This window comes from Carassius gibelio, chromosome B12, assembly GCF_023724105.1.
Source record: "Carassius gibelio isolate Cgi1373 ecotype wild population from Czech Republic chromosome B12, carGib1.2-hapl.c, whole genome shotgun sequence".
Lineage (NCBI taxonomy): Eukaryota > Metazoa > Chordata > Actinopteri > Cypriniformes > Cyprinidae > Carassius > Carassius gibelio.
This window is the reverse complement of record NC_068407.1, coordinates 2,030,599-2,054,107: the sequence shown is the minus strand read 5'-3', so window position 1 is coordinate 2,054,107 and position 23,509 is coordinate 2,030,599. Positions and strand designations below refer to the sequence as shown.

At 34.3% G+C, this 23,509-nt stretch overlaps 2 protein-coding genes across 4 annotated transcripts in view; one reads left to right on the top strand and one right to left on the bottom strand.

Moving 5' to 3' along the window:
• Positions 1-8,588, bottom strand: part of LOC127969093 (receptor-type tyrosine-protein phosphatase epsilon) — a 66,418-nt gene extending 57,830 nt beyond the window's left edge. For 2 of the 3 annotated variants that reach the window (XM_052570768.1, XM_052570770.1), the window contains exon 1: positions 8,386-8,588. The gene's annotated coding sequence lies outside the window, so the exon portion shown is untranslated. Of the gene's footprint in view, positions 1-4,699; positions 4,862-8,385 lie in introns of those variants that run through there. The other variant, XM_052570769.1, reaches the window with a different exon arrangement.
• A 1,823-nt stretch (positions 8,589-10,411) lies between these two features.
• LOC127968745 (clarin-3) lies at positions 10,412-14,213 on the top strand. The gene is made up of 3 exons (XM_052570081.1): positions 10,412-10,817; positions 11,827-12,012; positions 13,176-14,213. The coding sequence occupies exons 1-3, from the start codon at positions 10,583-10,585 to the stop codon at positions 13,445-13,447; spliced, it is 693 nt and encodes a 230-aa protein (XP_052426041.1). The 5' UTR covers positions 10,412-10,582; the 3' UTR covers positions 13,448-14,213.
• Positions 14,214-23,509: the final 9,296 nt, after the last annotated feature.

Genomic DNA, 23,509 nt, shown 5'->3' with positions numbered 1-23,509 from the left:
TGTATCATTTTTAGAAAAAGTATTTTGCATGAAGATCCACCCCTTAACATTATGTCAGTGGGGCGTAAGCATATTACACAAAAAACGTGCAAATGGATTGCACGAATTCATATGAATTAGCAACCAAGTTTTCAAAATGTAAAAAATAGTTAAGAAATGCCATGAGCGTGTGTTGACAATGTTTCTCTTTCTGTCATTAGTTATCACAAAAAAATGGAAATCTGTTGAAAGTGTATGCACCCTCATGACATCCGAACTGTAGAGGAGTTTGTTTGGAGAAATGTAGCATTATAATCACTTACTCACCAAATGATCCTCTGCAGTGAATGGGTGCCGTCAGAATGAGAATCCAAACAGCTGATAAAAACATCACAATAATCCACAAGTGATCCACACCACTCCAGTCCATCAGTTAACATCTTGTAAAGTGAAAAGCTTGCATGTTTGTAAGAAAGAAATTCATCAAAGCAGTTTAACTTTATACTCCAGCAAAAAAAAAACAACAACAACAACAACAACAAAAGTCAGTCCCCTGTTGTCTCTCACATCAAAATCCACCCACATATTTTGTTTAGAACATTTCAGACTCTTTTGGCTTGCAGTGGTGCTTGATCTGTGCATATTTCTCTCCTGATTCAGATTAGACGATTTATAGATACAGGACTCAAGTTGTTGGAAGTTACAAAGATACCGCGTTTGTCTTCCCGAGATGTTAATCGATGGACTGGAGTGGTGTGGATTACTTGTCAAACTACTTTTTTAGAGAAAACATGCATGGACAAAACCATGCTCAAACAGACCAGAAACACTTATTTAGAAAAGAAAACAACATGGTCGATTCTGATATATGTTGACTTCAAAAAGGAGTTAAAAGTGAGACGCTTTTACTCGCCTTGAGGTCAGTAAGGAGGCCTTTGACTCTTAGTGGTTTTGACAGGCCAAAACACTGGAAGAGTTGTTCTTTGAACTAGGAGTTATTAGAGTAGATATGAACACAGTCAGTGTAATGCATCAGATTAAAAGCGCCTCAGGGCAACAGCGCTGATCTGCAAGTATTTAGGATGCACGGCTCTCGATCTCCCTCCTTCTACATCTGAATGAACACACTCAGAACATGCAGTCAGATGCAAAAACGGGAGTCTCTGTGAAGACCTTGTTGAGTGCATCCCTCAATGCTCTAGAACAAAACCACTTTGTATTGCTCTGAAAACTACAGTGCTTTAGAAGCTCAGCGCTCATGCGATAACACATAGAGCCGCAGCGGTGCATCTAACCTGCTGCCTCTGAGGGCAGAAAAGCTTGATCCATCATTTCAGTCCCAGAAGGCTGGGATTAAACCGCTCAGGAGAGCTGCCTTTACTTTGAACATCTCGTTGTCTGTGGCTCTCCACCTTGACGTACATGACTAATCTGCAAAAAGACAAAGAATGCTCTAATTTAAGCAGCACATGCTGCATTAGTGCACGAGGCTAGATGTTAAAGTGCAATGAAATCGCATCAAAGTATGGCACAGAAATATTCCACATGTGAATGATTTATAATAAGACATCAAATCTTTATGTTTAGCAGAACTGAACTGTCTCTTTATGTCTTGGAGGCACAGGGGGCGGGTGATTTCTCTTACAATATCAGCACGAGCGGATTAATCCAGAATTTACTGACAGCAGCAAATCAAAAGCACTGCCTCGAAACGGATCACCTTCAAAGAAAGCTTTTCTAGTGGATTTAAAAGAGATGTAAATGTAAAAGTGAAGATATATTTTTAAAGACTCTTCGTGCCAGAATAATTATTATGGTAAATGCTCATAAACTCATATTTATGTCAGTTAATAGGTTTTAGGCTTTGGGGTGAGTATTTTCTTTTTCTTATTATTCAGCAAGGATGATTTCAACTTGGAAAGTGAGCGCTAAGACGTTTATTATGTTCTTTTGAACTTCCTCTCAACACATTATAATTAGAAATGTTTCTTGAGTAGCAAATTTTACATAAGCTTCATGTGTGGCTCATTTATTCAGATTATAAAACCAACTATTCATTTATTCAACTTGCACACCCTCATCTCATTCCAAATCTGTATAACTGATGCAGTTCTCAAAGAAAAATGTTAAAATGTGTCATGCCTGGAGCACTAAATCTGAACACGCAGAAGATTGAAGCGCTGTGGTGGGCATCATAACTTCCAGTGAACAAAACACACATTTGTATCTGTTTTGCAAACAAAGCTATTATGTAAGTCATGCAGACTACTTTAATTATAATCTTATGGTGCTTTTTTAAGAGTTCAACGGTCCCTGGCCTGTGTCTGCTATGTGGAAAAGAATTTGGACATTCTTCAAAACAGATCCATTTGCGTTCCACTGAAAAACAAAAAAAGCAACATGGCTTAGGAATGATATGTAGGCGAGTAAATGATGCAAATTTTCACTCGCAGCAAAACCATTCCTTTAAAATCTGTTTAAACATCTCCAGATTGTGTTATTGCTCTGGAATCTCATGGATATTCACACAGACTTGAAGCTTGATGGTCTGTCTGTGTGTGTGTGCATACGAGCTGGTGTGAACTGTGGTGGGCGCCAACACTCTCACTAGGAGGGGTGTGTGACATTGGCTTTCAGTTCTCAGGATGTAAAAACATAACCAGAGAGAAGATGTCATAGTGCACTCCGCCCTGAACAAGCACACACACACACACACACACACACACACACACACACATGGTTCTTCGTCCAAATACTTCTCACAGAGGAACTGGGGCAAATATGTAGAGCCAGACACAAACGAATGAAGCAGAAGCTTCTTCAAAGCTGTGAGATCATCCTGTGATCACATTTCAAAGGTGAACTAGCCTGCAGCTCTGTCTCTGTCTTTGGCTTCAGAGAGAGATTTCATCATGGCTTAATTTTAACATTAAGACTCTGTCTACTCACAAACACACGTTACATGTCCCAGGCCTGAGATAATGCTTGGATTCATCAAGATATTGGTGATGTTGCATGCCATGCAATGGTACAAACGTGGAGCAAATCTTGCCATAGAATTTAAACAAATGTTTGGGGCAAACCAAGGACATATTTGTAAGGAAAGTCAAAATGTGTGTGTTTTATTTTTATTTTTTTTAAATCAAGGATGCAATAAAACAGTAAAAAGTGACAGTGAATATATTTATAATGTTACAGAAGATTTCTATTTCAAATCAATGCTGTTCTTTTGAACTTTGCATTTATTGGAATATCACATATCATTCTGTTTCCCCAAAAATAATAAGCAGGATAACTATTTTCATCATTGAGAATAATTACTTAATTCAATAACTTAACAAAAAAAATTGTAATACAAATAATTTATTTAAATTACTCTTTAAAATAGGGCTGCACGATCATGACAAAAATCATACTTGTCCATTATTCCCTTGAAATTCTGTTTACGATTATTAATTATGCAATTATTGCAATTTACATTGAATGATGTTTATACCATTGTTTGATGCAACCGCATGCCCTATTTTTATATAATAATAAAACGAGCTAAAAACACGTTATACTAAATGTTATACCAAAATTAAAATAATGGAAAACCCCATTTAAGTAAACATGCAGAAAGAAAAAAACTCAACTTAATCGGAATAACAGAAAAACATAAGTGGACTTTGAATGATTAATTGCCGCTTTGAACGATTATGTAATTGTGGCATAACTGTAACTGTTATTGCGATTAGAAATTCTATTAATTGTGCAGACCTACCTTAAAATGAATAATTTCATGCTGTAAGATTTGTGATTTGTAAACATTTTTAGTTTGTGCTCAACTGTTAAAGCCGTGAATTAACTCAAGCTTTTTTAGCTGGGGGGTGCACAAGGTAATGGAGTACAAAACAGTAAATGGGTGAAGATATGTGCTGGGAAATGCTTATTGCCCCTCATATTTCTGGGCAGCTGGTAATGATATGACATCATTGGCTCTTTCCCTGACAGCTCAAATTCAATCCAGATCTCCTTCCTGTCCATTCCATCATGATCAGACACAACCCAAGAGAATCGCTCACGTCTCTTCCTGTCCAACTCGGAAACAATGCTGGTCTTCACAGCCATAAGAGAGACTTCATAATGAAGGATAGCAAATCAAGAAAAAGACAACTATAATCTCATGCATTTCCCAGACAGGATAATAAGAGATCAGAAACGTCTCAAACATCTGTCTCAGAAAACAATGGCAAAATATCAATGTGCAAGTCAAAGATCACAGACTTTTTTTTTTTCTTTTTTTTTTTACAATGAAATGATCTAAACTTTAATTTTATATATCTAAACTTGTATGCCAAATATATTTCGAAAATGGTCTTATTTGCATAGAATTTTGATTAAATATTATAATAGTTATTCAAACATTTTGAACATTATATTGAATCTTTAGGTTTCTCATTCATCAAATTCCATGCAAAATCAGATAATAATCAACTGAGATGAATCAATACTTCATGGTTATTTAGTATGTATTATATTCAACAGAGAAAGCAATGAAAAAAGCAACCTCTGGGCAATAAACCTAGCCTCTGATAAACATCCCACATGCGTTCACAGCCAAGCTCCTGTTATTATTAAAGACTTCAGACAGACTTCAGGTTGCAGCGTCCCATCATAACAGTACAAAAGACAAACAACCGCACACAGATTTACATAGTTTACATAGTCACCCACTAACCTCTCGATGATTCAACTCAAATATTCCAAGAATCTGTGTGTGTCCTCAGGTTCATCAGGGAAGCATGCGTGTCGCGGCAGGCCTCAGTGTGAGGGACGCGTGGAGAAACACAAGCGAGCAGCAGGTAGATGTGTGAGGTGGTGTCTGCACAGCTGAGTAAGAGGTATTTCAGAGACGAGCACGTGTTAAATGTGGCCGAGATGCTGCCACACCCTGTCAAACACACAGTCCTCACCCTCCTCCATCAAGCCATTACAACTCTAACCACTTCCTCAAGCTCTTCCACACAGCCACCAGATGTGTGCATCACAGATGTGTGCATCACTGTTCTTGTGCTTCATCCTCCACTGTCATTTCACAGTTACTAGTTGTCATATTACTATTGTTTGTGGTTCAGGTTAAATAATAAAAAATAATGATGGTGATGAAAACACCACATGACAAAATCACTAAAACCTGAATTAAAACTACAATTAAAATTATAAAAATAAAAGTTAATTTAAAAAAGCAATAAATACTAATATATATATATATATATATATATATATATATATATATATATATATATATATATATATATATACACACACACATGTATATATACATATATAAAAAATACTAAAATAACACCATTGTAAACTTGCAAATTGGTATGAATAGTAATTCATAAATCTTGAATTTACTCAAATCATTTATGTACAAATATTTACTATAAATAAATCATTTATAATAATCATGTAAATATTTTAAATAAAACAAAATATAATCACACAGTGAAAAATAAATATTGGATTTATGATATCCACATTATTATTATGATTATTATTATGATTATTATTATTATTATTATTATTATTATTATTATTAATGATGATGATGATGATTATTATTATTATTATTATTATTATTATTATTATTATATAATCATATCATACGTTAGGTATATAAGTTTCAGTTTATCATTGTAAGTATGTGATACTAATAGCCTATATATATAATCAAAACCAAAACATCAATTAATTTTAAAAAAAATTCCCCATGCTTGGCTCAAACATATATAAATTAGTGCTGTCAAACAATTCATCGCATCCAAAAAAAAGTTTTTGTTTACATGAGTGTACAGTTTAGATTTATTTTTGTATATAAATGCACACATATAGAGTACCTATATATTTTACACATATTTACATGTATATAATATCAAATGTATATTATAAATAAATATATTTAACATATTTTTTCTGAAATATATACATGCATGTGTGTGTGTATACATAATAAATATATTATGTAAACAAAAACTTTTACTTTGGATGCGATTGAATGCGGGATTAATCTTTTAACAGAACTAATTTCTCAAGAGCAGAGGCTTGTGGGTAATCTATTCACCTATTGTGGCAACCCAATAACTTACTTGGTTGTAAAGAGAAAATGCTTTAGTTTAATGGCTTAAAACCTTAAACTAAAGTAAAATGTTGTTGAAAATGCTTGTAAATCCTGTCAATACTTTACAGCTCTGCAAGGAACTGCTGCGGCAGAAACAGAAATTTGCATCATTTTACATAAATTAAGCCAAACGATGGGATCATATGAGAGAGAGAGAGAGAGAGAGAGAGAGAGAGAGGGGAGGAAAGAGAGAGTATTGGAGAGATTCTGGTTTTCCTCACAGGAAGTCTGTCTGTCTTTACTTTCCTGCGTTTGAGAATAGCCGAGAGTTCCAGTAAATGAATGCATGCCCAAACAACGTCCTGGATCTTCCATCTGCTCTCTCCTGAGCGTCAGGACACAGGACGCATTTCAGATAGCTGCTCATATGCTTTAAGAAATGGCACGCTTTTACACTTGAATTTCAAAGAAAAGTGAACATACCCACTGTATTTCATAAACACAGCTGCCATAACTCCTGCTGGAGAACGTGATTCCCGTTTACTTCATTTAGACAGCTTAATTCACTTGATTACAGAGGCAAACAAACTTCAATCCTGCTAATGAGCCTTTTTTCTCGGCTTCCTGATCGTTTTGCTTGGCACACTTTCCACAAAGCACCAGGCCTTTCTTCTGACCCTGACAGATCTAACAAGCACCACATAAATAATCAGCTTCACCCTCTAAACTGCAACGGCTATGGACCAATTAGCTCCCACTGTTACCCACAAGCAAAAAACTACAGCTGCTTCAAAGAGAATGTAAAACGCAATAACACCGGAGAGAACACACAACACAGCAGGCAATGCACCAGCATTATTAAATCAAACACACACTTCCCCTGAAAATTAATAAATAAATAAATAAAATGATTCTGAAAAATGCTTTCACATAAACCTCTGTTGTACTTTCAAATTCTCAAAGAGAAAAGCTGCCTTAAAATACTCTACATAGCAGTGGAGTTGTTTACAATACATGTTTACTTCAAACAAATGTTGGCTCTGTTATACGTTGCTCTTTAAAAGCATCTATAAATGCATATCCTTAAATGTAAATAAATGCGTTTATCATCAGATGATTGCTTTCATGAAGGAAATATTCTAAAATTTAATGAGAACTATTTTACTCATGCCAATAGGATTGACATTCAGTTTTCTATTGCATTATATTTGCTGAATAAAATCCAATACATGTTTCCTACTAATTCCGAGATGCTGAATCCAAAAATAGTGCACATCCCACTTTTTCATAAAACATGATGCACTTTGTAGCATGCTCTGAGCCAGATTACTACTAGTTGATTAATTCTCAGCCGGTTTTCACATGCATGATACTAAATAAATTATTTCCTTTCTAACACTTGACTGTTTTCGTTATTTTGAGAAGTACATTAAAACTGACATATAATCAGAAAAAGAAAAACAAATCTTGTTCTTGTTATAAAGTTTTATATTGCTATTTTTAAACTCAGCATCTTCAAATCAGGTAATATTTTTGGCAAATCAGCATATTTTGCTGTGTTATATGCACAAGTACACAACTTCATGTAAAACCTGATTGAAAGCATGCACACATTTATGACTAACATGGTTGCAGTTAACAGACTGATTATGAATTAAAGTGATTCATTAAAAGAGCAGACAGTATGTTTTTCAATGACTCAGTGAATCCTTCAACTTATTGAAAACATGAACTCCGTGCATATCTCAACGTCAACAACGAGAGAGTTGTAAAACAGACGTAGTCGCACTGCTGCAGAGATCCACGGGTTCTGGGTTCTGCTACTGTCTAACCTTGGTTCTAGCTCGGGTTCTTATTCTGTCTCTTCTGTGAAAGACACCTACGCTCCTGACATTCCTCTACTCCGCGTGTTCCCTTTGCATATCTGTAGGGATGAGAGTGAACAGCGAGTCCCAATGAGCCTTTCCCCAAACTCCCGTCTCCTTCCATGGCTACAGTTCGTTCCACTAACCCACTTTACCTACAGATACCAACACAGCCAACGCGCTCCATCAAAACCTGATATCCAAGGTTTGTTAACGTTACATGCAAACGCTTCTATAAAGCGGATCAGAACACGTCAGGGAAAATAAACCAGTCTCAAGTGTTGGTTGCATGCGAGTATATGGGTGTATCAAACGCACCGGAGCGCACAGCTCCGTTACGCGCTCGGCGCACTGAAAAACACAACATTCTTACACATGTGCCACATTGAATACTGCAGTTTGGATTCAGATTAAACAGCCACATCATTCTCTTACCGTAAACTCCAACACGAACGCAGATTTTTGAAGCGCACGGGTGGTTATGATCCGGAGGTCGGGAGCGCAGAGCGCGCCGGGCGGCTGCTGAAAGCTGACCACTGCTGCTGCTGCTGGAGGAGGAGAAGGAAACGGGAGGATTGGTGTTGATCTGCAGATTTACTCCTCTGTCAGGGGCTCGCCCGCTTCTCCGGCGTTTTCCGTGAGCTCAGAGCCGCCTGGCGACCATTTCTGAAATTATACGAACTACTTTGTGTCCAAAGTACGGCTTAACCTTATGATGTTTCTTATGTTCGTCCTCCAGGGGGCGCGCAGTGGCCCAAAATGCTGGATTACTTCCTTGAAATCCATTATATATATATATATATATATATAATAGTAATAGCTAGGCTACTGTCTCCAACATTTGGTTAGAATGCAAAAAAATATATATATATATTTTTAGTTCAGCGTTTACCCCTGATTTTCTTTTAGTTCTCCCTCTAACTTTGTTGACTTTAGTTCAAGTTCTGCATTGTGTCTCAGGGTCTGCTGAATCCCCTGTTTTTAGCTACAGTATTAATTCTGTCGGATTCCCGTTTTAGCTCTGCATCTAGCTTCTAATTTTAATACGAATTTATGCTAGTTTGTGTCTAGTTCTGTCGCTGTTTTGTTTCTATTGCTTTGAGGGATTTGATAATAAAGTGAAAATAGCCAGTCATCACAAACGCCTGTGATTGGTGCATCCTGGTCAGCGCAAAGACAAATACCACATACCACGTGACTGCGTGTCTTCAACTGTGTCTTCAACCCTTCACATTTTCAGTCTGTATTAGTTTTACAGCAACTGTTCAGCACAGCAGTTAATAAAAATAAATAAATAAATAAAAAATAACTTCCTGAAAATGTATTAAACGCAATTAAATCATCTTTATAAACTGAAAATTCTGAAAAATATTTAGGTACAATTGTAGACCAAGTAGAAATAGTTAAGTAAAAAGAATAAAATGATTAAAGATACAAATGAGTTTAATGACTAATCTAATCTCTGATTCATTTTTAGTCCACACATCATTATACAACAGTAACATCACAATGCTGTTCTCTCAGATTGAATGAAATAGAAGAGACGCCATCTGCTGGTAAAATATATATATTTTTTAAATAATTGTAAAATATTTTTACTTTAAAGTTTTGTATTGTTCTGGTAGGGCAGGCTATATATCTGTAATCCACTCTATGGTCGTATTATCTCCGTTTGTAAGCATTTTTATTCGTGGGTGTGTTGTGATAACCACGGTGATACCGTATCACCGTAAATGGACTTTGGATCTTGTAAAGCATCACACTAAAAATAAATATAGCATTCAGGAAATACACAACATTTATGTGATATAAACATGCTTTCTGCCCTATGATGAGATTCTGATGTCCAATATAAACATTCTTTAACATGTTAAAAGTTATCTAATGAGCAATATGCAACAAATTTTTGTTTAATCAGCATTTTTCCTTTTATTTTGCATTCTTTTAAACTTCTTTTAATCACTGCTAACTAACAGCTTACTAAATCATCTTTAAATACATTTTGAAATAAATGTAAAAGGTGTATTTATTAAAAGCAATGAAGAATATCTTAGATTTATGAATTTTACTGACATTGTCATATAATTTATTACTGTAAGTATAATAAATGTTGTGCCCAAGGCCATCATTCACGTGCCCAGTAATAAAATTAGAAGGATCTGGGAAACGGCTCCTATAACGCCAACCCTGGTTACACCTCACCAGTAAAGCAGGACTTCTGTCCCCTCAGAAGATGATTTCTTGAGCTTCTCTTTCTGAGCTAACCCACGTCACTCTCTTTATGATGTTGTGAGCTCCAATATAAATGCCATGACAACACGAGCTGCTCTCCGTGACTGTACAGACGATTACTTTATGACTTTATTGCCCTCCTGGTGATGAGTTTCATCAGGAGCTTATCTGAGATCTGTTTCCTCACCCAAGACCAAACCTTTTGCCACTGCAGGGAAACAGCAGGTACTGGTTTTAGATCAGAGACAAAGTACAACCTATACAACATCATTTATGACCCCAGCAGCCACCAACACCTCACCTCCTCTCAAGATCTCCCATTTTCCAGCCACAAAGCAACAGGAATAAAGGTCTGCTTGACAAACTGATAAACTTCAGACACTGAAGTTACACTGAAACCATGCCGTCTTCGGAGAAACTAGCGCATTTCTTGTCAAGTGCTGGTTTATGTGCAGCTGGAGTGGTTTTATTGGCTTTCGGGATGTCGACAGATTGGGCCGATGCCGTCTTGGACTGCGGTCCGCCCGGAACTACAGAGTTCAATGGAACCTCCAGTCTCGAAACTGGCCTTTTCAATGGCACAGAAACCAAAATCAGATGTCCCAGGATTGACTCACCTGGAAAACAAGTGATCGGTGAGCTTCAAATAAGACTTCAACTCATTTTCTACATGCTAGATCATGCAATTTTTTCATTATATGTTTGTGTATTTTATTGTCTTTTAAAACATGTTAAAAATAAATCGGATCATTTAAATAAATAAAATAAAATAACAATTAATTAAATAAATAAGCTGAATTATCTAAAAAAATTTAGTCGACCCAAAAATGTATGAACAACTTAACATTAGATACAAAATATCGAACAATTAGCATTTATTTTAATTAATCAAATTATGCAAAAACTTATAAAAAGCAAATTATATCCTATACTGTTCACTCTCGTGATAAAAAAAAAAGGTACAAAAGCTGTCACTGGGATGATGCCTCTTCCAAAAGTAGAAATATGTCACATTAAGCTACTAATATGTATACTTTAGGTGCTAAAATTAATCTTTTAGGTACATACAGTACATGTATATGTACTGTACTATTACTGAAAATGTACCTTTTGAAAGGGCACTGCATCTGTGACAGCTTTTGTACCTTTTTTTCTGAGAGTGTTCAAAATGACTACAAACAGTATTGTGCCACATTGTGGTTGGGAAATGTGAGGTGAAAGTGAATCTCTACATCTGTGTGAACTGACTTAATGCATCCACAAAAAAATGACCAGAACTCCAGCTGAATTAACAGACATTGAGCAAAAACGATCATGAAAAAAAGCAGCATCTTAGTGCAGATACCATCTGTTTCGATATTTTGTTATCTAAACACATTCTTATATTTTAAATGTGTCCAAATACAGTTTTGAGCAACTGTTTGTGATATTAATAACAAGAAGCACAATAAATAATAAATAAAAAGCTAGAACTAAGATGACCTTTGGAATCTGCAGGAATTTGAACCGCCGTTTCATAAAAACCACATGACTTGTTTTATATCTGGAATACATCAAAGGTTATGTCATTTTATATCAAACCTCACTGTTTCACGAGATTAAACTCATGATATACTGTATTTTCTCCTTCTCTCTGGCTCTCAGTGTTCACCCGTCTGGCGAAAGTAGCAGGTGCTCCGATCATCCTGCATGCTCTGGTTGTCATCCTGTTGGCTCTGGCTCTTTTCGGGTCTGCAGGCAGTATTCTGGTCACACTGTACAACAGCTTCAGTAACCCATATCAGACATACATGGGACCGATAGGACTGTACACATGCAGTGGACTCAGCGGTGAGCAAACACTCCCTCACACCAAGACATCTGAATCTCAAACACTATTTGGCTTGCGTTTGACCTCTTCATTTTAATTATTCACTCTTTTTAAAGGTTAGAACTTTTTAAATGATTTTAAAAGACATTCCAAGTCATTTGAGTACATTTTTGGTCACATTCACAGTTAGTCAGCTAAATTTCACATTCAAAATCCAGCCATTCCAATAGTATTAAATGGAATCCCGTTGCTGCCACGAAAAAAAAAAAACAAAGAACAAAAAAAGGGTAACTCCAAATTTCTCCATATAAATTTACTTTCTATATCTCACAATTCTGTGAGGTATTTTTTTTTCTCTGAATATTTTTCTATAGAACTCTTTAATGTACTTCAATACATAAACCCACAATTATGCAATTAAAAATTAAAAATTATATAAAGTGCAATACTAAAAATAAGTCATAATTATGATATATAAACTTTGCAAGTTAACCTTTATCCAAAGTGCGCGTTATAAATTCTTAATCACAATTCTGAGCATTTTGACTTTTTTTCTCATAACTGAAAGAAACAAGTCTATTATTATCTCATGATTATATCTCAAAATATTGACTTTATACTGTATCTTTCAATTCTGAGAATTGTCAAGAGAAAAGTCAGAATTGTGAGATAAAAATTCCAAATTTATATTTTAGTGTTCTATAGTATATATCTAGTAATTCTAACTTTATATCTTACAATTCTGACAGCATATATATGTATGTATGTATATATATATATATATATATATATATATATATATATTCTTCAGATTTACGAGAAAAAAAAGTCAGGATGGTGAGATATAAATTCAGAATTGTAAGATCAGAATTCTGATGACTTTTCAATTTCAAGTTTATATCTAACAATCCTGAATTAATATCTTACATTTCTGAGGAAAATATATATTTATTTTTTCTCAAAACTGCAAGAAAAAAAAGTCATAATTGTAGGATAAAGAGGTTTTTATCTCCTGGCAGAAACAGGCTTCAATATGATTGTAAGTTTCTCATGAGAGTGAAAACGTTCCCCGTTCAGATTTCGCTCATGTTCAAGTTGATCCCCTGAATTCAGTCCATCACACATCTACTCTGTTGACTCTGTGCGTGGGAAAGTTTACTAATGTGTCTTATCTCTTGTCCAGTAAGTGTGGCCACCCTGGCACTGATTCTGTACGTGTCGAACATCTTCCTGGGCGAGATGTTCCAGACACTGGTGAAAGCAGTTGAAGCCAACGTGGAGTTGAAGAATCCAAAAATTACGCTAAAGGCAGGGTTCTTCCTCCTGATACCGTACATCGGCCTCAACTTGCTGGCCATCCTCGTGGTCTATCTGTACGTCCACGCTGCGTACACTCGCCGCAAAGAGCAGGAGAAACCAACTGAGGATGCACCCAAAGAGATCATGATGTACTAAAGAGAAAACACAGCAAAAAATCTGTTTAACAGGCGATGATTTTCAGACTGGAGCTGAACTGAGTCCATTAGTTAGAAACTGCCACATTAACTATGAAGTGCATTGCAAAACTAAACTTAGCTGAATTATGTTTGCCGCAAAATTGTATTGTACTCATAGGCTATTCATACAAAGGCTTAAAGGGTATTTTAATCTTTAAAAAGTCATTGCATTAGATAAGAGTGTCTCAGATGTTTTGCTTGTGCTGTTTCTTTAAAATGAATGCCATTTGTTTTGATATTTTATCTAATGCATGTTTCAAGTGTTCAAATATATTTATGGGCCACTAAAAATATTTTATTGCACTTATGTTTAAGAACAACAACATCAAAATGCTTTTAAAAACATTTCATAAATGTCTTTTATTTTTTTCTAGCTTTCCTCCTAAGAACCTAAAAATCATGTGGATGACGTGTTATTGGTTAAAAAATAAACTTCACATTTTCTTCTTTCAGTTACTCTAGACTTTAAGCCAATTTAATACTTTTTTTTTTTTTGCTTGCATATTTTATTGCAGAGATGTGAAGTATTTAGCTCTTATACTATTTATCTGCTTATGCATCAAATGTTATATATGAGGAGGAAAAAAAATCACCACCAGTGAAATCTCATTAGCTGTTTTTTTATTTTTTTATTATAAACTGTCAATACATACATTCCTCAAATATTAGGCCCATGTAAATAATGATGCAATTATTTACTACAATAATAAATCTTTTTAGAGTGATGGTTTTGTGTTCAGTATATATATATATATATATATATATATATATATATATATATATATATATATATATATATATATATATATATATATATATATATATATATTTATTTTTATTTATTTTTTTCCTGAAAAAGAAAAACAATATTTTTTCGAATGGCTCACTATGAATCACACTGACAGATTATGATATTATAGAGATTATATCCTATTGTAGAACTGTCAGGTCATGGTGAGTCACCGTATGACGTCATTTTCCAGAATCACTGCATTAGATGAACCTTTGGCCCTCGGACCTTGTGAATATTGCTATTATTCACTGATAAGATGTGCAGGAGTGTGATCGGGGATTCCTCCAGCAGGGGGCAGCAGGAGTGTGTTTACCCTGCTCTCTACTGTCATCCTCGAAGGAGCAAACTCATGACTTCAGAAAACTCAGGGAGTCTCTGTGTGACACAATATTCACTCAGAGTATTCACATATTCATTAAGCGTATGGACACAGTGAGGTATAAGGTTGCTTTTTAATGCAGGATTATTATAAGTAAATAAAACTGAAACTTAAACAAATAGAATAAAATATGTATGTAATTTCACTAGTTGAATTCAATTTTCTCAATTGAATTAATCACCTCTGCCTAATGAATGAACATAAACTAAATATGCATAAATGATCATACGCCCATGTACAGCTATTGATTCTCAGATATGAAGTGTATTTCATATGAAGGGAAATTCTGACTAAACGCTCCTCCTCCAAATCAACAGAAATTTAAGCTGACGCCTCACTCTGAACTCAACCTGATTCAACAAGCACTCACCTGCTCCAGGTTTGACATAAATGATCTCGAACAAAGCTTTTAATACGAAGCTATCGGCTGTCACCACCATCAACACCAGCTCTATTCCTAACCCTGAACCTCTGAGAGACTCCATGACCGAAGTAATGGCTCAAAAACATGTAATAACTGATCCTAATATAACATATTCAAATATAAACTGTGATGAATGCAACAAATTGATATGCACTGTACTTTTCCTGCTCTGTTAAAAATAAGTAACCTGCAATTGTTGCCTATATAAAGAGATTTTTTACCTGATTTATAGCATAAAAATAAAATTTGTTTGTATGAATTACAGTATTTAGGTTGATTTAGTAATGTTAAATATTTATGACTTGAGATGTTACCATCTGTAGGTTTTGTAGTAAAACTATAATTATTTTTATGTTTACATGTCTATTTTGTGCTGTAAACGAAGAGCTACAGATTTAATGATGTCCATCAGGGATGGATGTTCATCAGCTTTAACATTTTCAAAAGTTATATAAATGTGATTTTTATGGAAGGTCCTGATAACTTTATTCATATTTGCTATACTTTCTCATAGCGTTGGAAGTAAACTGAGATCAACATTCTCTGAATGTCTTTGATCTTGATTAACATTCTAAAAAAACTTATTTTAAACTTTAAATATTCTAAACATGACATTGAACATTCTTAGAATATTACAAATTGACGTTCAAATAATTTAAAATTTTTGCTGAAAATAAAGTTAGTGGGTTACTGTTTAAATTATGTTATAATAATGACAAGATATTTAACTGGATATTTTATCATTTTATAAACATCAGTGTTCCCACAAATATATATAAAAAAAACTGAAGGGAAAATATACAGTAGGTTTTGAAAGGACTATTATTCTATGTATAAATAAATGTTACACTATCAGTAAATTAAAAACCTAGTAATTTTCTAGTCTGATATTTAGCTTTTCAATATATCAAAGTAAATCAAACGAAATAGTATTCAAATGATATGGATCATGATGGGTGTCAGTTTACCCTCTTTGTGGGGATTATGTGGACGGTCACGTGTGACGTTTCTCAAATGCTGGACTTCAGTGGGAATCTCTCAGGCGTTTGGTATGGAAACACAGAGTGAATTACATCAGGAATGGAGGATAATCTCTTCTCCTTTATTCCAGGCCTTTCTCTGGCTCTCTCTGAGTCTCGGTCAGTGGACAGACTCCTGAGTTCGGGTCACTCGGAGGGTGTGAATGGATTAAGGAAAGACCCTCTGTAATGCTGAAACACAATTCCCCCCTAAACCTGTATCACAGAGGTGATACACACACACGCACACACACACACACACACACACACACACACACACACACACAAACACACACCTGTGTCTGCAGGGTATATACACACAAACACATACTTTAACCAACTATATTAAACTATATAACACCACAAAATCACACATAACGTGGCCCTTCGCTGAATGCTTAAAATGCCAAAACATTATTGCATTAAATATAAAAGTTCAAATTTAAGTGCACTCAAACGCTGCAGGACCTTTTCTCTGCACCAACTTAATTTTTGCTCTGTGTTATTTAATCGGATGGTGTTTTGGTGATTTTTAGTGGATGCAAAGTCATTTGTCCCTTAATTTGGCTATGCATCTCAGAGTGACAGGCGTATAGAATTGCATTAACATAAGGCTACACAAACATTAAGTGACACAATGATTGTACTAATAATTTGGTCTTCATTTTAAACACCAGATTTATTATTTTAGCATTTTTAAATATTTCAAGGAAGTTTTTGCAATGTGTTGAGGTCAAACCAGTACACCTAGCAGAGATGTTTATTTATTTATTTTTATTAACTATTTGCAATATGTTCATGTATAATGTCAACTATTTAATTTATGTTTTATTTTATTTATTTACTTATTTTATTTTTAAATAAATTTAAAATTATATTTTTTTATGACTTCTGTTTCTTAGTAACTATTTACCAGTAAAATATATGTGCAAAATAGCTGAAACATGTGAAAACACTGTTCAAACATACGTATGCATGTGTCATTTTATTAAAGAATAAAAATAAAAAATAATAATAAATAAAAAAAAAAAAAAAATGTATATAAAAAAGTTAAAATGCAAATAAATAAATAAATACCCAATAGTTAGGCTTAATTTATATTTATGATGCTCAAACCTTAGCTAAGGGGTTCTGTTCCTCTGAACATAAAATATGATGACAAGAACATGCTGATGTCAAATACATATGAATGTTTTGGCCATCATACACACATTCATAATCCAGCATACCAAACTTTACACCCTGAGCAAGATTTACACCATGAGAGTGAGAAGTGATCTGAAACAGGGATTCCCATTCACCAAGCGGGCCTGCGACTGGATGCGGTGGAGACAGGCAGGAACCAGCGCTTATCTCTGCCATTAATCTTCAATTGTCAGAGAGGGCAGAGCATGAAGGGGTGGAGAGAAGGAGGGAGCGAGGAGAGAAGAGGAGAAGAGAATAATTACACCCTTGCTGTTCCATTATGGTGTCATTCTTCAGCTAACATCAGATAAGATCACACCTCGAGCTATCTCTCCCCTTTACCCTGCTCTTTCTCTCTCACACACCTGAACAGAGAGAGTGGCTGTGTTCCTATTCAGCTCTCTACTGTCTACACAGGCAACTGTCTGCCGAGGCAACATCCTAATTAAAATGGCACTTCAGGGACTAGATCACAATTGATTTCAATAGAATTGTCATGTTCCTAAGCTAATGACACAATGCTTTTTAATTTATAATACTTGTTTTGTGTGTATATATATATATATATATATATATATATATATATATATATATATATATATATATGACACATATATGATAATATTTATATTTATAATAAAAACAAGTATTATGATTATTTTGGAAACTAAATATAATAATACAATTACTATTATTATTATTACTATATTTAATCTGGAAAAAAGAAAAACTTTCAAATGGCAAAATATGCTTCAAATGTCTACTTAAAGCACTGATGAATTATTTAAAATTAAATGTAAATATATATATATATATATATATATATATATATATATATATATATATATATATATATATATATATATATATAGCTTCTTCTTTCTTTTTTGGTTAATTTGTATATTTTGTATATATCGTTACCATTATAAATCAACATTTCATTGACATTTCCTTTCTTTTTTTTACAATGTTCTTTTTGCAATTCATCCTGACATTGTCTTTTCAGTGAAAAATAGATATGAAACAACAAATGGCACCAACACTGTGAATACACTTAAAATGCCTTTAAATGCTCCCTAGGTAGGCAGCTCACTATGATTTGAAACAAACCCCTTTTCTCACACTGAAGTCCTGAAAAAGAGCTTACGACTTGAGGAGCTGGAAGTTAACCTGTCAAACTCCACCTATTCACCAATCTCCACTGCACATCTCAGCTTATCTTCCCCAGCGATTATCTTACAATTCACTATGATTAAGTGCACATCTGACCCCAGATCAGCGTCACGAGGCACAATATGTCAGAGCCACAGGTTGACTGGTGCAATCACAGGTTAATCTGTCCCAGTTAAGAGCTGTTGTCCCCTTCGGCAGGCCACACTGATGCTTGCTGTGAGTGATGAAGAGTCCAGGACACTTTCTCTGAGCTGAACTCTTAACTGACCATTTGATGGATATTAACTACACAAGTCAAAAAAATTCCATGACGGGGGATATTATACTGCTACCCAGTGGTGCAGTTCTTACGCTTTATATTGTATTTGCACACAGCCTGAGGGACAGCTAATGAGAGGCTGGGTCTACAAATGAACACTAACAAGACAGTGATAAAACTGTCAAGAGGATAAGCACAGGCAATTATGTGAGAAGACTTCACTTCTGTTTCTCTACACAAGACCCAGTTTTGTAAAATCACATTCATTAAAAAAATGATGGCTGGGTAAATAATGTATGGACTTAATATTTCCCATACTGTAGGACAGTCCCTATCATAACGTAAAATTTGGAGTATGTGCTGCAATGTTTGTGCTTCAGACAGAAATGCCTTATATACTAGTAACATCTTAGTAACCACATAACAATGCAACCAGTAGATAGAGAGAGAGAGAGAGAGAGAGAGAGAGAGAGCGTTTATATATACATTCTGAATTCTGAGAAAAAAGTTAGAATTATGAGATTTATTTCTCAGAATTCTGAGTTTACATGTTACAATTCTAAGAATTCTCTGATCGAATGATAGAAAAAAAGTTTCCACACAATTCGGAATTCTCAGAAATTCAAATTCTCAGAATTGTAGATGTTAGCTCTCAATTGCAGGGGAAAAAGTGAGAGAAAATATATATATATATATATTTGTTGCAGAATTCTAATGTTAAATCTTGCAATTAATGGGCCCTTTCATATACCTGGCACAAGGACAGTGTTTTTAGACACAAGTAAACAAAGTATAGCTGATATTATTATATTTGTGTGTGCATATATATATTTATACATATATATTACATATAATTGGCCTGTTTAAAATCAATAAATCAATCTATCTGTCTTCTATCTATCTATCTGTCTGTGTAAGTGAATTTTCTTTATAATAACATTTGATTTTGATTCAAATTCAAGTAAAATTTGTAAAAAAGCTAACTCAATTGTTCATATTCTTTTAAAAATTAAAGTTTTTTTTTAGCATTCCAATTATTTGTGTGAATGTAATGTTTTCAGTGGTTTCAACAGTTAAACTGCTGCGTTTTCAGACATTATGTTCACACTTAAACTGACATTGATCCTCCAGCTTACTGTGAAAACTACCCTCAATTCCCACTCAAAACCCATCGTTGTATGTGGAGCAGCACATCTTCACTCATTTGTGGCTGTCATTGAGAGGTAACCGAAGCCGTAGGTGATGGTCTGGCGTTTGAGATGAAAGCCGAGGTCGTCACTGGAGCGAGACGCTCTTTCAGAGATCACAGAAACTGAGAGGGTGATTCTCTTCTCTCCTCCACACATGAACTCTCGCTCTCTCTCTCCCAGATCTCAAACGGTGAGTGGATCCCATCGACAATATCAGAGCGATATCATGGGGTCCATTTCAAATGCATTTCAACAGTTCCAGCAGCAGGCATCTCTTCACACTCAGCACAGGTGTCAGGTTGGTGAAATACTGTTGGTGCACCGAACGCTCCGGTTCGTCATGCTACATCTCCGGTCCATAAAATCCATAAAACATATCAGCACTGTTTGACATCTCAATGTGATGTCAGGCTTGACGGACTGTGACAGCTCTCAGGGTTCACTCGCAGCAGATGGATTATCGATAAAAGATGTGTTCTCCATCCTGAAAGAGCTTGGGTCAAAAGAGCTCTTCAGTAATGATTTTAGATACAAGTAAACACACACACACACACATATTTATATATATATATATACCTTTTCTTCTGACAGGAACAGTAAAAATAAAGCAAATATGGCCATTGTTGATTATAGACATTTAAAATTAATTTGAACGTTTATCTTACAAAAAATTGATTAGAAATTATTCAATTCATTTTAAGATGTTTATAACATATGTATATATATATATATATATATATATATATATATATATATATATATATGTATATATATATATATATATATATATATATATATATATATATATATATATATATATATATATACATATATATATATATATATATATATATATATATATATATATATATATATATATATATATATATATATATATATATGTATATATATATATATATATATATATATATATTATATATATATATATATATATATATATATCCATCTATCTATCTATCTATAATTATAAACAACTGAATAAAACTACTTATATTCAATATCGTAAATTGACATTATATTGATGATTTATTTCATTTATTTTAAATTTCTTTATTTTTATATGTCATATTTAATGTGTTAAATTATATTTATACTGGTACGCTACCACTAAATATTATAGAAACAATGATTTGTTTCATAAAAAGTGCTACACAAATAAAATGTAATTGAATATTTATTTTAGATTTTACATATTTGTACTGTATATTTAATATACTATTTATTTTGTATTATTATTTGTTCATTTATTATTAATTGTATTTAATACATTTTTGGGACCATGCAGAATGAAAAAACAATTATGCATTATACAAATGTAAATATAAGCACAGTTTTCTTACGTGTCCTCTTAAAATTGCAAAGGAATTTTCAATGATCATGAAATATACCATATTAAAAGTCATATGCAAGTTATATTTTATGCAATCAATATAGTTAAATTTGAAGCATCTGTGCAATGTGCTGATGCTTTCCGGAATGAAATACCACTGTTGAACTTCCTGGAATTACTATTCAGTAAACATTAATCTCAGTGCAGCTTATTGAACCTTCCTGGAAGTTCAAATTTCATATGAATTGATTCTGAATTTTGCATTGGCTACTAGTATGTTTCAGGTGGTTTCTTCCAAGATGTTTTATAAAAATAGTTAAACAAAAAGTTTGATTTCATATAAAAAAGCACTGCTGATCTGTCCAGACCTCACGCATTGACGTCTCAGGACACAGAGGTTCAGAGGTTTCTGAGGAAATCCGGATCAGGTTCCTCGTGAGGTGGTTTTTGGATGGCACTGTAATTTGTCGTGTTGTCTGTGGATAATTGCAGGTTTGTATCATGTCCGTGGCTGAGAAAGGTGTCTTAGTCAACAGAGGAAGCTCTGAATGGCTTTTGTGGCTAAATTGCACCCTGGGAAAGATGATGCGACGAGTGATACTGTAACTCTGCAGTCTCCTGCTCAAAGACTGGAGAAAATACAAATATATTTTATATAATTATATATAGTGTTCTGATAAGGAAATCTGCAATCAAAATTCAGTTTACACAATCAAACTGATTCAATCAGTTTGAGCTCAAATATTGTATCCTTTTTTATGCTCTGTTCTTAAATGTTAATATCATTGAAATATATTTGCATTGTATATTGTACTAAATATATATTTTTTAATGTTTTTGAAAGAAGTACACATTAAGAAATCATTCTTATATGCTGATTGGTGTCTGTAAAATGTATTATTATTATCAATTTCGAAAAAGGTTAGATTTTGTTCTTTGAGAAATTATTTATTATCATAAAAAATGTATTTACTGTTACATATTTGCATCTTTTCTGAATAAAAGTATGAATTTCTTACAAAAAGAAACAGAAATCTTACAGCTCAACACTTTTTTAAATTACATATACATATATATTTATATATACCGACTACTGCCCTCTGATTTTCTTAATATACTAAAGTGTGAAATTAAAAGTCAGAGATCTTAATATGAATTGAATCATTTCTAATCAAAATTTTGAAAGATAAAAGTTCAAATTAATTTTAAATGTCTATAATCAACAATGGCCATATTTGCTTAATTTCTACTTTTCCTGTCAGAGGAAAAGGTAGAAAAACTGTCACTGGAACGGTACCTTTTCAAAAGATGCACCTTTGTACCTTATTAACCTCTAAAGGGTACATATTACTACCTTAAAAGTACAAACCGGGTACAGTGTTTTGAAAGGGTACCACCCCGGTGACAGTTTTTGTACATTTTTTTTTTCAATCAATTTCTCTGATACTCCAATAAAACATAACTGAGATGTCTATTAGGTCTCCTGGGTGAATTTTCTTTGATTAAAATGTCAGGCTGTCAGAAGTCTGATGACTGATGATCGGACAGTTTGTTTTAGCGTGAAGCAGTTAACCTCAAGACCTCAGCAGCACAACGCCAAGAGCACAAATCCATGGACATACACCAGGATAAAACACCGCTGGAAGGTTTTGAGGAAGAATTTAAGGCAGATGGTAAGAATGAGCAGCAGATAGTTTCTCATGGTTTGTGTCGATCTATCACCTGCTGATCGGTGTCAACACCGAGAGGAAGAGGCGATCAGAGAGCGCTGCTAAAGACAGACAGAGCGGATCGTCTTGCCCTGGCCATTGTAAGCGTCCATTCACCGTGCACTTAACACAGGACTGCAGTCAACAAGTGGGCGTGTCGCCTCGGCCCCGGGGCCACTCTCAGCTCTTGTCTTTTGTCATCCCTCTATCCTTCTATCTGTCTGTCTCTCAGGCTCATGCTCAGATATTCGCCTGGAGCACACTCACTTCCTCAGCATTCCTCTCTACTCGACTGCGCCCGGTAAAAGACCCTCATGAGGAGCAGCGAGAGGGGAGAGGGACCCACAGCTCACCTGAGGATCCAATTCTTCAGATCTGACCCCCATCTGGAAGGACAGCAATCCATCTTCAGGATCTGTCAATGGTTTAATAAGATCATTTTCTGTTAGATTAAAAATTACTCTTACACTTTTTTTTTTAAAATAGGTTCTTGAGTTGCTAGATGAGTCTGAAGATCTCTCTTTTCTTTCTCTATGTAC